General features: G+C 43.4%; 1 protein-coding gene across 2 annotated transcripts in view; it reads left to right on the plus strand.

The window, feature by feature from the left end:
- The window catches only part of PEMT (phosphatidylethanolamine N-methyltransferase), a 247,669-nt gene extending 237,505 nt beyond the window's left edge, over positions 1–10,164 (plus strand). For both annotated transcript variants that reach the window (XM_073636305.1, XM_073636306.1), the window contains exon 7: positions 9,884–10,164. In XM_073636305.1, the coding sequence (XP_073492406.1) occupies positions 9,884–9,932 (49 nt within the window). In that variant the 3' untranslated portion in view covers positions 9,933–10,164. The remainder of the gene's footprint in view (positions 1–9,883) is intronic.
- The last annotated feature ends 2,763 nt before the right edge of the window (positions 10,165–12,927 follow it).

Here is a 12,927-nt window from a genome sequence, read left to right on the forward strand (position 1 = left end):
TAAAAGTATCACGAGCCCATATTGAGCCGGGTGTTTAGAATTGTCTGACGTGTTTCGAGGATAACCTCTTCATCAGAGCCTTTGAGGACCAGGGCGCATTGTTTACCCCCAGGTCCACCTTCTGTTATGGGGCTGGAGGAAGTAAACAATGCACTACAAGTGCAGTGACACCACTTGTGGTAGTGCAATCTGCTGCAGTGGCAGATGGAAACTGTAGTCTTCCCAATCACAGATCACTGTGAATGGATGATGTGGCTGTGTGAGTGGAGCCGTGCTATATTCAAATGAAAACCGAAGGCTGCAGTGAGAAGGTAAGTGGGAGAGATGTTGGAAGGTGGGGGGTTGGGGAATGCAACTATTGTTATATCACAGTGACGTAGTAGTTTACATTTTTTTTGTTTTGTTTTTTCGATATGTGCAAAGAGAGATCACACAAATACTTATTAGTATAACATTTATTAAAAGTAATGACAGATACAGATAAAGATAAAGAAAATATAACAAGAATACTTAACTAAAGATGCTGTTTTGCCACGTTGTCCCGCTCATGATAGCGTGGCATAGGTGACCACAGACGCATGCATCTGACATGAGACTGAAGTCTTAGGAATTTTGGTTGTGGTAATATAGAACTTAAATGTAAGAAAAAGAGCACCACCTGCCAACTCCCCTTGTAAGCAACAATATGACCAAAGAAAATGGCACATTCCTGAAAGCGAGGGGGCTGGCTTGTCCATATAGTCTGCTTACAATGACATTCTATTCCTTATTCTGCCTTCTTGTCTACAGCTACTCCTGCCATAGCCCCAGCATCAAGCATGGAGGAGTCAGCTGAGTTATTTGAACATAGCGCTAGCCACTTGCTCCTTGACGATGCACAGCCATTACTTGATTCAGATCTTGGTTCTGACGTTGAGGAAGGTAGGAACATGAGCCTACAGAGAGGGGAGAACACTGGTAAACAACAAATTGGCAATCATGTTCCACCAGCTGCAGCGTATTGCCAAGTTGTCTCCAGTGATGATGAGGATGGATGGGATGATAAAGATGATGAGTCACTGATGCGACTTGGCTGCTGGATAGAGCAGAGGAGGAAAGTGAGGGTGAGGAACAACCCCAAAGAGGCAGCCATCATAGAAGAGTAGAGAGCAGCCACCCTATTCCACCAGATTGTGAAGCTATTATCTCCCGGCCCATTTGCCACAGCTCAGCTGTTTGGGCCTTTTTTAGCACATGTGCAGCTGATCGCACTGTTGCAATTTGCAAACTTTGCCTCAAGCACATCAAGTGTCGCAAAAACACCAGCCATTTGGGTACCACATGCTTACCAAGGCATTTACCTCCCACCACTCAGCCCGTTGGCAAGAGCACCTGAAAGCCACACAAAAGGGATGTAATTCTGCTCCTCCTCACAAATACAGTCACTGCCACCCACATGCCCAGCGTCTAAATTAAAGCTTGTCAAAGCTGCTGGATTTACAACTCCTGCCTCTCCGTCTGGTGGATTCTGCCCCCTTCTGTGAATTTGCAGAATGTGCTGTACCACAATGGCAGGTTCCCAGTCACTATTTCTTTTTACGTAAGGCTATTCCAGCTCTCTCCCATCATGTGGAAGGCAATGATGTGGTATCGTTAGGCAAGGCAGTCAGCCACAAGGTCTACGTTACTGCTGACACGTGGTCCAGCAAACATGGTCAGGGACGATATATTTTGTTCACCGCACACTGGGTAACTTTGCTTGCAACTTGGAAGGATACAGGATAGGGCTCAATGCTGCAGCTTGTTGTGCCGCAACGTCTCCATACAGCAAGTGGTGATGATGCGGGATTTGTCACCACCTCCTCCAAAAAATGAATCCGCTAAAAAATTTTTCAACACAGCACATCACAATGGTAGTCTCTTACCAAACATTGTGGTGCTTTGCTCCAGGGTTTTGGGATGCCTTTGACACTGATGCAGTAATGCATGCATGGTGAATTGCGTTAGCACGCATTACTGCAATACCTCACACTGGACATCAGAGTATGACTGAGCAGCAAAGAAAAGCGTCTTTGGGGAGCAAGTCATACAGTTGGGACTAAGCCTGTGGGGGTAAGGGATAGTTTTTTTTGTTCCTCCTTGAAAAAAAGAATGTTTAACCCTTGCAGGGTTGGGGGGGGGGGGGGGGGCAACATTGCAAGGGTGTTTTTTTTCCCAGAGTTCAGCTTTTTACATATATTTTTTTAAATATTTGCTCAGCTTGAATTTGGCATAGATCTCTTCATTTTTCTAAACATCCCTCGTCATTTGTAGAGTGTCAGGCAGTGGGTCTGCCTGCTATCTGCTCTCTAATTGCAATCAAAGGAGGTCAATGTGTTTATAGAGGTCTCAAGAGGTTTAAAAAAATATATGTTCATGCCAATGAAACCATTAAGACTCCTTTCACACTGGGGCGGTGCGGGCGTTAGCGGTAAAGCGCCGCTAGTTTTAGCAGTGTTTTACCACTATTATAGCGGCGCTTTTCGGCTAAACGGTTAATGGTGCCCGTTTTGCGGCACTGCCAAAGCACTTTGCAGGCGCTTCGGCAGCGCTGCCCATTCATTTCAATGGGCAGGGCGTTTTGGGAGCGGTGTATATACCACTCCTGCACTGCCCCAAAGATGCTGCTTGCAGGACTTTTTTCCCGTCCTGCAAGCGCACCACCCCAATGTGAAAGCACTAGGGCTTTCACACTGGGGTGGCTTGAGAGGTGCTTTTAAGACACTTTAGAGGCACTATTTGTAGCACTGAACCTCCTGAAAAGCGCCCCAGTGTGAAAGGGGTCTAAAAGGCTATGCCTTTGGCTATTGTATGACAGGAAATTCAATTGTATATTTCAGGGTTACCGAAACTACGAGCTAAACCCAGCCTACTATAGGGTTTCACCCACTGTGCTGTCTTTCTCCAAGTCAATTGGTTGCTAGGACCTCCTTATGTAAGTAGGGAGCTTTGAAAGGGACCCTGGTGTAAGGGGGCTCTGATGGGGACCCTGATGTCAGGGAGGAATTTGATATGGGACTCTGAAGTAAAGGGGGCTCTGACAGGCACCCTTTATGCAAGTGGGGAACTTTGATAGGGACCCTGATGTAAGGGGTCTCTGATGAGGACCCTGATGTAAATGAGGAATCTGATAGAGAACTCTGATATAATAAGGGCCATGATCTAAGGGGAACTCTGATCTAAGGGGAGATCTGATGAGGACCCTGATGTAAGAGGGAACCTGATGTAATGGGGAAATCTGTAAAGGCAACTCATTAGGTGGACTCTGATGTAAAAGGCAACTTTTGCTCTAAATCATATCAGACAGATTCCAAAAAAAAGATCCAAATGCATGTTATTCATTTATTTATAAAACTTTTTTTTTTTCGGTCTACAAACATTTGTAAAATATATACAATGTTGCCCTCATACCGAAAAGTTTGGTGACCCTTTTATTTCACAACCTGTGCAGGGGGAAGTAGCACCTCATTGGCTGCTAAGCCACTTTCTATTGTCTTGATAAAAAATTCTGTATTCCAAATAAATGACAGGTCCTCTTTTAGCTCAGACCCTCAGACCTGTGCATCCACGTGAACTTGCAGCACTTTCCCAATAAGTGCGAGGTCGAGATATACCAGCACACGTGCGTCCAGTGTGAAGATTTCCACGCCTGGTAATAAAGGAAATAATAGACTGCACATTAGCAGAAAATTGAGGCAGAGATTGTCATCCAGGCGTAATAAGTGTCCCAGCCAAAGTCTGCACATCCAACTCATTACTGTGTCCGCTATCAGCGCGCATAAACACACCCGCTCTATCGTGGCCAGGCTTATTTTAGCCGGCCCTGTCAGGTTACAGCTAATGATGGATAATATCTCATCCACCTGTGCTGGCTGAGGACCTCAGACTGTCCTTGCAAGTCCCCTGTTCTGTTGCCAGAGTGCCCATGTTGTTCCGCCCCCGGCTCGGCGGTTTACAAACAAGCAGAGACTGGCCAGCCGGCCATTAAATGCACTTTGGTTATTAAAACGCTTTTCTAGTTACCCAATAACACTCCATGTATATACTAATTAACCCTCTTTGCCCTCACGTTCATGTTATTGATGCGTCTGCAGCTCTCTAGCAAAGCAGGTGACTTTTTACAGAAGCTGTGGACTGTATAAACCAATGTTTTTACTCTGGGGGAACCCTTGAATTTTATTTTGGATCTTATTCCAAAAGAAATTATAATTACAGCTTACAATGTTTTATCAGTTGTATATCAACAGATTACTGGAAAAAACTAAGAACATTGTAGATTGATGGTCTGTGAAAAAATGCCCCCTTACATTTGTGCTAAGTGAAAAGAATGCCCCTCTTACCATGATGTTTGCTGGGAAGAATGGCTCTTACATTGGTGATCAGTGGAAGAAGAACCACATTACACTGGTAGTCCATGGGAAAAATGCTCCTTACATCAGTAGTTTGAAGAATGCCTCTTACATTGGGGGTCAGTGGGAGAAGGACTCCCTTACATTGGTGATCAGCGGAAGATGGCCCCCATACCATAGTGGTTAGTGGTAAGAATACCTCCTACGTTAGTGGTCCGTGGGAGAAGGACCCCCTCATATTGTTGATCAATGGAAGAAGAACCCAAATTGGGGAAAATGCTCCTTAAATCAGTTGTTGGAAGAATGCCTCTAACATTGATGGTCAGTGGGAGAAGGCCCCCATTACAGTGCTAGTCAATGGACAAAACTGCAACTTACATTGGTAGTTGAAAGAATGCTCCTTACATTGACGATCAGTGTAAAGTACAACTCTTAACATTGTTGGTCAGTGGGATGAGGGCCCACCTTACCATGATGGTTTGCAGAAAGAATGCCACCCTTACATTAGTTGTCAGTGGTAGAAGGGCCTCCCTTACTAGATGGTTAGTGTGAAGAATGCCTCCCTTACATTGGTGGTCATTTGGCAAAGGACCTCCCTTACCATGATCATTATTGGGAAGAATACGTTCCTTACATTGGAGATCAGGAAATAGGCCCCTATACTATGATAGTTAGTGGGAAGAATGCCTCCCTTTACATTGGTGGTCAGTGGGAGAAGGGCCCCTCTTACCATGGAGTTCAGTGGGAAGTATGCCCAATACATTGACGGCCAGTGGGAGAAGGGGCGCCTCTTATCATGGTGTTTAGTAGGAAGTATGCCCAATGCATTGATGGTCAGTGGGAGAAGATCCCCTTTCACCATGGTGTTCAGTAGGATATATGCCTGATACATTGATGGTCAGTGGGACAAGGACCCCTTTTAGCATGGTGTTCAGTAGGAAGTATGCCTCCCTTACATTGGTGGTCATTGGGAGAAGGCTTCTCCTCCCATGATGATTAGTAAGCAGCATGCTTCCATTTTATTTGTTGCCACAGCAAAATGCCCTCCCTTACCATGATGGTTAGTGATAAGAATGCCTTCCTTACACTGCTGGTCAGTAGGGCAGGTGCCTCTTACATTGGCATTCATTAGTAGAAGAATGACTCCTTTATATAAATGTTGCATCCTCTAGTTAGTGTGCTAAAGAGAGATTTTTTTTGATCGTGTAGATATAGTAAATTGTCGGGCTTGGCTGGCAGCCAAGCCTGGGTGTGTTTTGATCTGGGTTGGGAGTGACTCAGGGCAGAGCTGAGTGACTCACTGGCAGCATCACCAACACCTCCCACTTCTTTACAGAATGTTCTGGTGTCCTCTGGAAAGGGAGGAGAGGAAAGGTGGAGCTGACTGGGGTATTCTGAGGAGCCCTGACCAATCTCCAACTTGGATTGGCAAGGGGCAGGCCTCCTTAACCACTTCAATACTGTGCACTTTCCCCCCTTCCTGCCCAGGACAATTTTCCACTTTCAGCGTTGTCGCACTTTGAATGACAATTGCATGGTCATGCAACACTGTACCCAAACTAATTTGGAGCTTTCTTTTGGTGGTATTTGATCACCAGTGGGGCTTTTAATTTTGCTAAACAAACTAAAAAAGACTGAAAAACTGATGGGCACTGATAGGCGGTACTGATGGGCACTAATAGGTGGCACTGATAGACAACACTGACGGCACTAATAGGCGGCACTGATAGGTGGCACTGATGGCACTGGATAGGAAGCACTGATGAGGAGCTACTGACAGGCATTAGTGAGTGGCATATGAAGGGCACTGACAGGCATTACTGATGGGGCACTGATTGGCACATTTATGGGCACTGATTGGCACGTTCATGGGCACTAACAGGCGTTCTTTATGGGGCACAGGCTGGCAGCTGATGGGCAGTGATTGGCAGCTGATGGGCTCCTCTGATGGGGGCTGCACTGATAATCAATGTGCTGATTATCAGCGCAGACCCCCCCTCTGACAGGGAGAGCCTGCCGATCGGCTCTCCCTGTCAGTGCGAACCAAGAAAAGCCGTTTATCTGCACTTCCTGGTTCGCGTGATGATCAGCTGTGATTGGTCACAGCTGATCACGTGGTAAGGAGCCTCCGTCAGAGGCTCCATACCACGATCAGAGATGCGGTCTGTCAGACTGACACACAGCACCTCTGTTCGCCGCACTGCGCGTCCGGTCAGGATAACAGAACCACTTTGCCGACATCATATTGCTATATGGCGGATGGCAAGTGGTTAGCCTAGCTGGGGAGGAGTTGATCGGGTGGAAGCTGGAGATGGAGTGTTAGGCTGTCGGGGCCTTTGAGGGGATTCCCCAGTCTTGGGAGTGGGGGGGTGGCCTGGGGCTCAGGTGTGGACAGGACCCTTCTTATGACTCACAGAGGTGTCCTGGACAGGTGGCATGGGAACAAGAGAGGACAGCGGGAGAGCACTGCCAGACACAGTTTCCAGGAGAGGAACAACAGGTCGCAGCCAAGAGGGCTGGTGAGTGAAGCACAGTCGGGAGAGGACGGGGGAGGTACGCCTTAGAGGACTAGGAAATTGCAGTCTGAGATGGGTGCAAAGCCAGTGGAGTGGACTGGTGTTATGAGCAGTGGAGAGAGGAGCAGCTGCAGCCAGGAGGGCTGGCAGGGTCTGAAGATGTGGTACTGGGCTCAGTAGCCATGTGGACAGCTAGCACTGGGACTTCCTACATTTGTGCTACACTAAAGGGGTCCACATCCCTGCCTGCAAAGGGCATTCACCCTAGGCCTGGTTGAGCCAGTGTCAGGTCTACAAATAAGTGCTAGCTGGTACGGGAAGTGCAAGAAAGTGATGTGCTGGAGGTGTTGAGGAGAGATAGTCTGCAAGCAAGTGATGTGCTGGAGTTGAAGATTGGTGTTGCATATACCGGAGGTGTATATAGTCAGTCCCATTTATATTGTTCTGCAAAACAGTTTGGGCATCTCATGAGTATCCTATCCCTATCCAAGTTTATTCCCCTCTACAAAAATAAAAACAAAGTTCAAGGACTGTTTTTTTTGCCTGAGGGTGAATGAGAACGGTGTGCCTGGCTGGTCAGGGTGACGGACAGGACTACAACACACCACAGTCCCCAAGAGGAAACCTCTACATAAAGATAATTTGAGCTGAGGCTTCCCAGGCCCCATGCTTTTGACTCTGCCAAGTGACATTGGTGAAGAACCTATGGAGGCTTGTCAGGCAGGATATCAATCTGCCACTGTTAAAGGAACCCCTATCAATCTCTGGGGGACCCCTAGGGGTTCCACAGAACTGTGGTTGAAAAGGCTAGCATATATGCACAAATAGGGCGATGACACCTGCCTTTACACGCATATGAACTTTAATGGCATCCCAGTCTTAGTTCATTGAATCCACCCTTTCAGCTATAAGAGCTTCAACTCTTCTGGGAAGGCTGTCCACAAGGTTTAGGAGTGTGTCTATGGAAATGTTTGACCATTCTTCCAGAAGCACATTTGTGAGGTCAGGCACTGATGTGGACAAGCAAGCCTGGCTCGCAATCTCTGCTTTAATTCATCCCAAAGGTGTTCTATCAGGTTGAGGTCAGGCAGGACTCTGTGCAGGCCAGTCAAGTTCCTCCATTTCAAACTCACTTATCCATATCTTTATGAACCTTGCTTTGTGCACTGGTCCAAATCATTTGATGGAGGGGGGATTATGGTGTGGGGTTGTTTTTCAGGGGTTGGGCTTGGCACCTTAGTTCCAGTGAAGGGAACTCTTAAGGCGTCAGCATATCAAGACATTTTGGACAATTTCATGCTCCCAACTTTGGGGAAGAGTTTGGAGATGGATCCTTCCTGTTCCAACATGACGGAGCACCATTGCACAAACAAGTTCCATAAAGACATGGATGAGTGAGTTTGGGGTGGAGGAACTTGACTGGCCTGCAAAGAGTCCTGACCTCAACCAGATAGAACACCTTTGGGAGGAATTAGGATGGAGACTGTGAGCCAGGCCTTCTTGTCCACTTCAGTGCCTAACCTCTCAAATGAGCTTTTGGAAGAATGGTCAAACATTCCCATAGACACACTCCTAAACCTTGTGGACAGCCTTCCCAGAAGAGTTGAAGCTGTTATAGCTGCAAAGGGTGGGCCAACTCAATATTGAACCCTATGGAATAAGACTGGGATGCCATTAAAGTTCATGTGCGTGTAAAAGTAGTTTGGTAATACAGTGTATGTGTATGTCCCTGGAGACTCCTTCATTGAGATGACAAAACAATATGGTTGCCACCTCATCCCTTTAAACCCGAACACATATTAATTACACAGGTTCTGTGCCTGATTAAGGTGGTAATTAAACTTGCTTGTTGCCTTATCTGCATTTAATTAGCCTCAGAACCTGTGTAATTCAAAGTTCGGGTTTAAAGGGATGAGGAGGCATCTCTGCCCAACAATCTTCAGCTTAAAAATTCTACTGGCATGATAAGGGCACATTCATACTATCACATTCTGAATGGCACTCCAACACACATAGCTGACATATGTGCATTGCAATGGAGGGCAACACATTAATGTGCATTGACAGAAATGGTTCATGAGCCATTTTTCGTGCATTGTCAACAGAACCTGAAAGCAACACCTGTTGATGCATGGCATAAGATGAGCCTGTACCATGATGGTGTAAATGGGCCCCAGGCTCTATTTTAAATGATTTTAAACCAGTATTTTTTAGGCTGCTGCAGCCAAAACTTTATTTTATTTTAGATTTTTGTGGAACACAAACAAAAACACACATATCAGAGGGAGAAAAGGTTAGAATTTATGTTTTTTGTTGCTGCCCCCAAATAGGGTTACAGACAGGGATCAAAACCCAGCATAGTGAATTGAATGGTGCTGGGACTCTAGGTGGATTCTGCTCAGTACCTATGATTGGTATGTGACAAGATTTTACTACTATTGTCCTGATGTCGCATCTGGGTGATGTGTAGGCTCCTTACATAAATTGAGTGACCTCCTTTTGGAAAAAAAAAAAAAAACCTTGGGTAATCAGCATAATGGTTGAATCAAAGTTTTGGCATGCTGCACTGAAATGTTAAAATCCAAACAAAAAGTTTAATTCCAAGATATGTTGTGCTCATTAGCCAAAATGTTTCTAGAGACTCAACTCCACCCTTTTCGGAAGATTTTAGTCCAAAAAAGATTTTACATTGTAGCCCTGATGAAAAGGACGGAGCTGAGGCACCCCAAACTATCTATTGAGTTCACTACATGTTTGAAAACAACCTTTTGTTGGGAATTTACCATTTTGGTGTGGAGCTCCGAATTTTCGATCCAAACAGTATAGGGATAAAATTCTAACCGCAGGTTTAAATCTTCCCAATTCTATCTAAAATGCAAAAAACTTGGGTTAGACTAATTTGTTCAGTCCTATATAGAGATTGATTTCTTCAACTTTGTATCTATGCTACTATGTTTGTGAATTGCTAATCTGAGTTCTGTTTTTGTTTTATTCGTACAGTCCATTTACAGAGGAAATTTACAGGAAGAAAGACAAATCAAAGAAGTAACATTTCACCAATTTAAAATGACCGGAAAAAGCATCTCTACATCAAAGCCACTCCATTATGTAGCATTGTTTAACCACTGGACCTTCGGAAGGTTTTACCCCCTTTCATGATAAGGGCATTTTTTTGCTATTCAGCACTGCGCTACTTTAATTGACAATTGCGCAGTCAATTTTTGGTTTTTGATCACCACTGGGTTTTTTTTTTTCATTTTTTATTATATACACTTAAAAAGACGGTAAATGAAAAAAAAAAAAAAAATATATATATATATATATATATATATATATATATATATATATATATATATATATATATATATATATAAATAAATAATGTGTGTGTGTGTATATGTATATATATATATATATATATATATATATATATATATATATATATATATATACATGTATGTATAATTTTTTTTTTCTACCTTGTTATTAAACATATCCAATAAAAAGTGAAAATCAAAATAACCACGCTCTTTAATGTATGTACATTAAGGAACACAGTTTTGATTTTTCACTATATATAGGTGTTTGATACACTTTACCAGGTGCAGCTCTCTCATCATCATTTTTTGGTTAGTTTGTTTTGCATTCATTTATCACAGCACTTCTATTTGTGTGGGGTAGGAGCCTTTTAATAGTTTTTTTTAATATCCAATAAAAAATAAATGAAGAAAAAATTTTTTTTGTTTTTAAATTTAGGCCAAAATGTATTCTGCTACATGTCTTTGATTAAAAAAAAAAAAATTCCAATAAGTGTATATTGGTTTGTGTGGTATGTTATAGCATCTACAAACTATGGTGTATATATACTTGAATTTATTCAGCTATCGATGCTATATTTTAATGGCAGTGATCAACAACCTATAGTGGGACTGCGATAGGGTGACTGGAAATCTGGAGCTAACAAACACTGGTTGGGAGGGTCACTAACTGACACTAAGGTCGCTAGTGACAGTAATACAGTGATCACTAATAATACTATACACGGATACTGTACAAATAACACTGGCTGGTAGGACGTTAACATCTAGGGGTAATCAAGGCGTTAAGTGTGTGCCTAACAAAGAGTAACATGTGTGCTGCTTTTACTTACCAATCTAGCTGTTTTTCACACTGCTTTCAGGAAGAAGAAACAGCCAGATCGCTGTTCCCTGTACACAGAGTTCTGTGTTTTTTTTTTTAAACACAGAGCTCTGTGTGTGATTGAATGAATGAATAACTTATATAGCACTACATATACGAACTAAATCGCCTCAAGGCGCTTTTGCCGCCAGTGTCCATCTGGGTCTGCAGAAGAGATGGGTCTTGAGCTTCTTCCTGAAGGCCAGATGGTTTTCTTCTGAGCGGATGTCCGCGGGTATAGCGTTCCATAGCCGTGGTCCTTGGACTGCTTGGATTGTTGGATTGGACACAGCGCGCACCCCAGCCTCAGAAGAAGGCCGTCACATACATGATCGTGATTGTGCCTTTACCTGCTGCCCGTCCACAGTATATTTAGGATACCGGTGATTCACATTTGTATATAGTTGTCCATATTTTAAAAGATTGTTGCCTGCCCCCCCCCCCCTCATTTAGTGTTATAAATAAGGAAGTCATTAATCAAATGTGTCTAATAGGAAAGTGTGTAACTTATTTTCCTTAAAGAGTGACTCCACTTTCGGGGGGGGGGAGCATATACAATTGCTACACAAATTATATTGTAATTAAATGTTGTTAAAAATTGCCTATCCTTTTTAATCTGCAGTGTTGTAATTTTCTGCAGTATGGCTACCTGTAGGCGCTCTGTGCACAGCTGGTGTACAGAACGCCCCCCAGAAATGTAATTTTCCTGCTTGTGTGATTGTCTCACTGATTTTCCCAGAAGTCTGCACTAAGATACAAGTCAGATTTTGGGCATCCCCTGCAGCAAAAATGTCATTTTATGGTGAGATACTCCCAATAGGAAATCACGCCTAAAGGGATGCAGACCCTGACACTCTCCCCATTAGCCATTAGAAACCCTGTATGTGCAGCAGCTGATTGATAATTATAAAACTACTCCCATGAGATTCACTTTCCACATGGACACAGACAAACAAACAGCTATTTCTTCAGAATAACAAAAGGTAGAAATCTGCAACAAAGTTGGTTACAATCCCTGCAATGTCCATAGATCAACCAGAGGGGGAGTATATTTTCTTAACAAAAGTGGAGTTACCCTTTAAAGATATATAAATATATAAATATTTTATTTTTATATAAAATATAAAAATAAAATAAAAATATTATATTTTATATATATTTTTTTTTTATTATTTATAAAGGGCTGCTGATGAAGTTATGGGAACATGAATCTGTTTTTGGCTTGTCCTGAGGACTACTGAAAGAACATTTTGTCTAATTTTACTTGTTTTATGAATTTGGAAATGACACAAAAAGAAAAAAAAAGAAAAACATCCCGTTCTGTGTTGTCTTTAGTGAGAGGAGCTTTAAAATAAAATTTCATTCCGTCTCCTGATTGTCTAATTTAAGATTGAGACATTCCTGCCTAATTAATCTAATGTTCCCCCTAAGAGCACATTGTGTTAGGTAATTATACAGCACAGTCTTAGGGAAATTAAATGAAAAAAAAATGCCAGCAACATTTAATTGCTCTGTGTGATTGCAGCAACACTGAGACATAGCACTAAACCCGCAAGCCTTAATTAATTCTGTGGACCTACCTGCTTTGGCCTTCGGTGGATGATGCAATGTCCTACCTATGTAATCCTTTTTGCAACAAAAAAAGTTTGGAATAAGGCCACCGCCACTGCGTCCAGTCTCTAGTCTATGTACCCAAGTAGCCCAAGGTCCATCCTTCTTCTGCAGCTCTCCTGCAGTACCAGGATAGGGTTGTCCAGCATCCAGGGAAAGGATCTAGAATTGCACCCCCCTCCCCCACTGTTAATACATGCCTTAGAATGGGTGTGTACCACCCTGCATCTGTTCTTTGCCTCCTTGCTCGTCTG

This window comes from Aquarana catesbeiana, linkage group LG06 (assembly GCF_042186555.1).
Source record: "Aquarana catesbeiana isolate 2022-GZ linkage group LG06, ASM4218655v1, whole genome shotgun sequence".
In the NCBI taxonomy this organism is placed as follows: domain Eukaryota; kingdom Metazoa; phylum Chordata; class Amphibia; order Anura; family Ranidae; genus Aquarana; species Aquarana catesbeiana.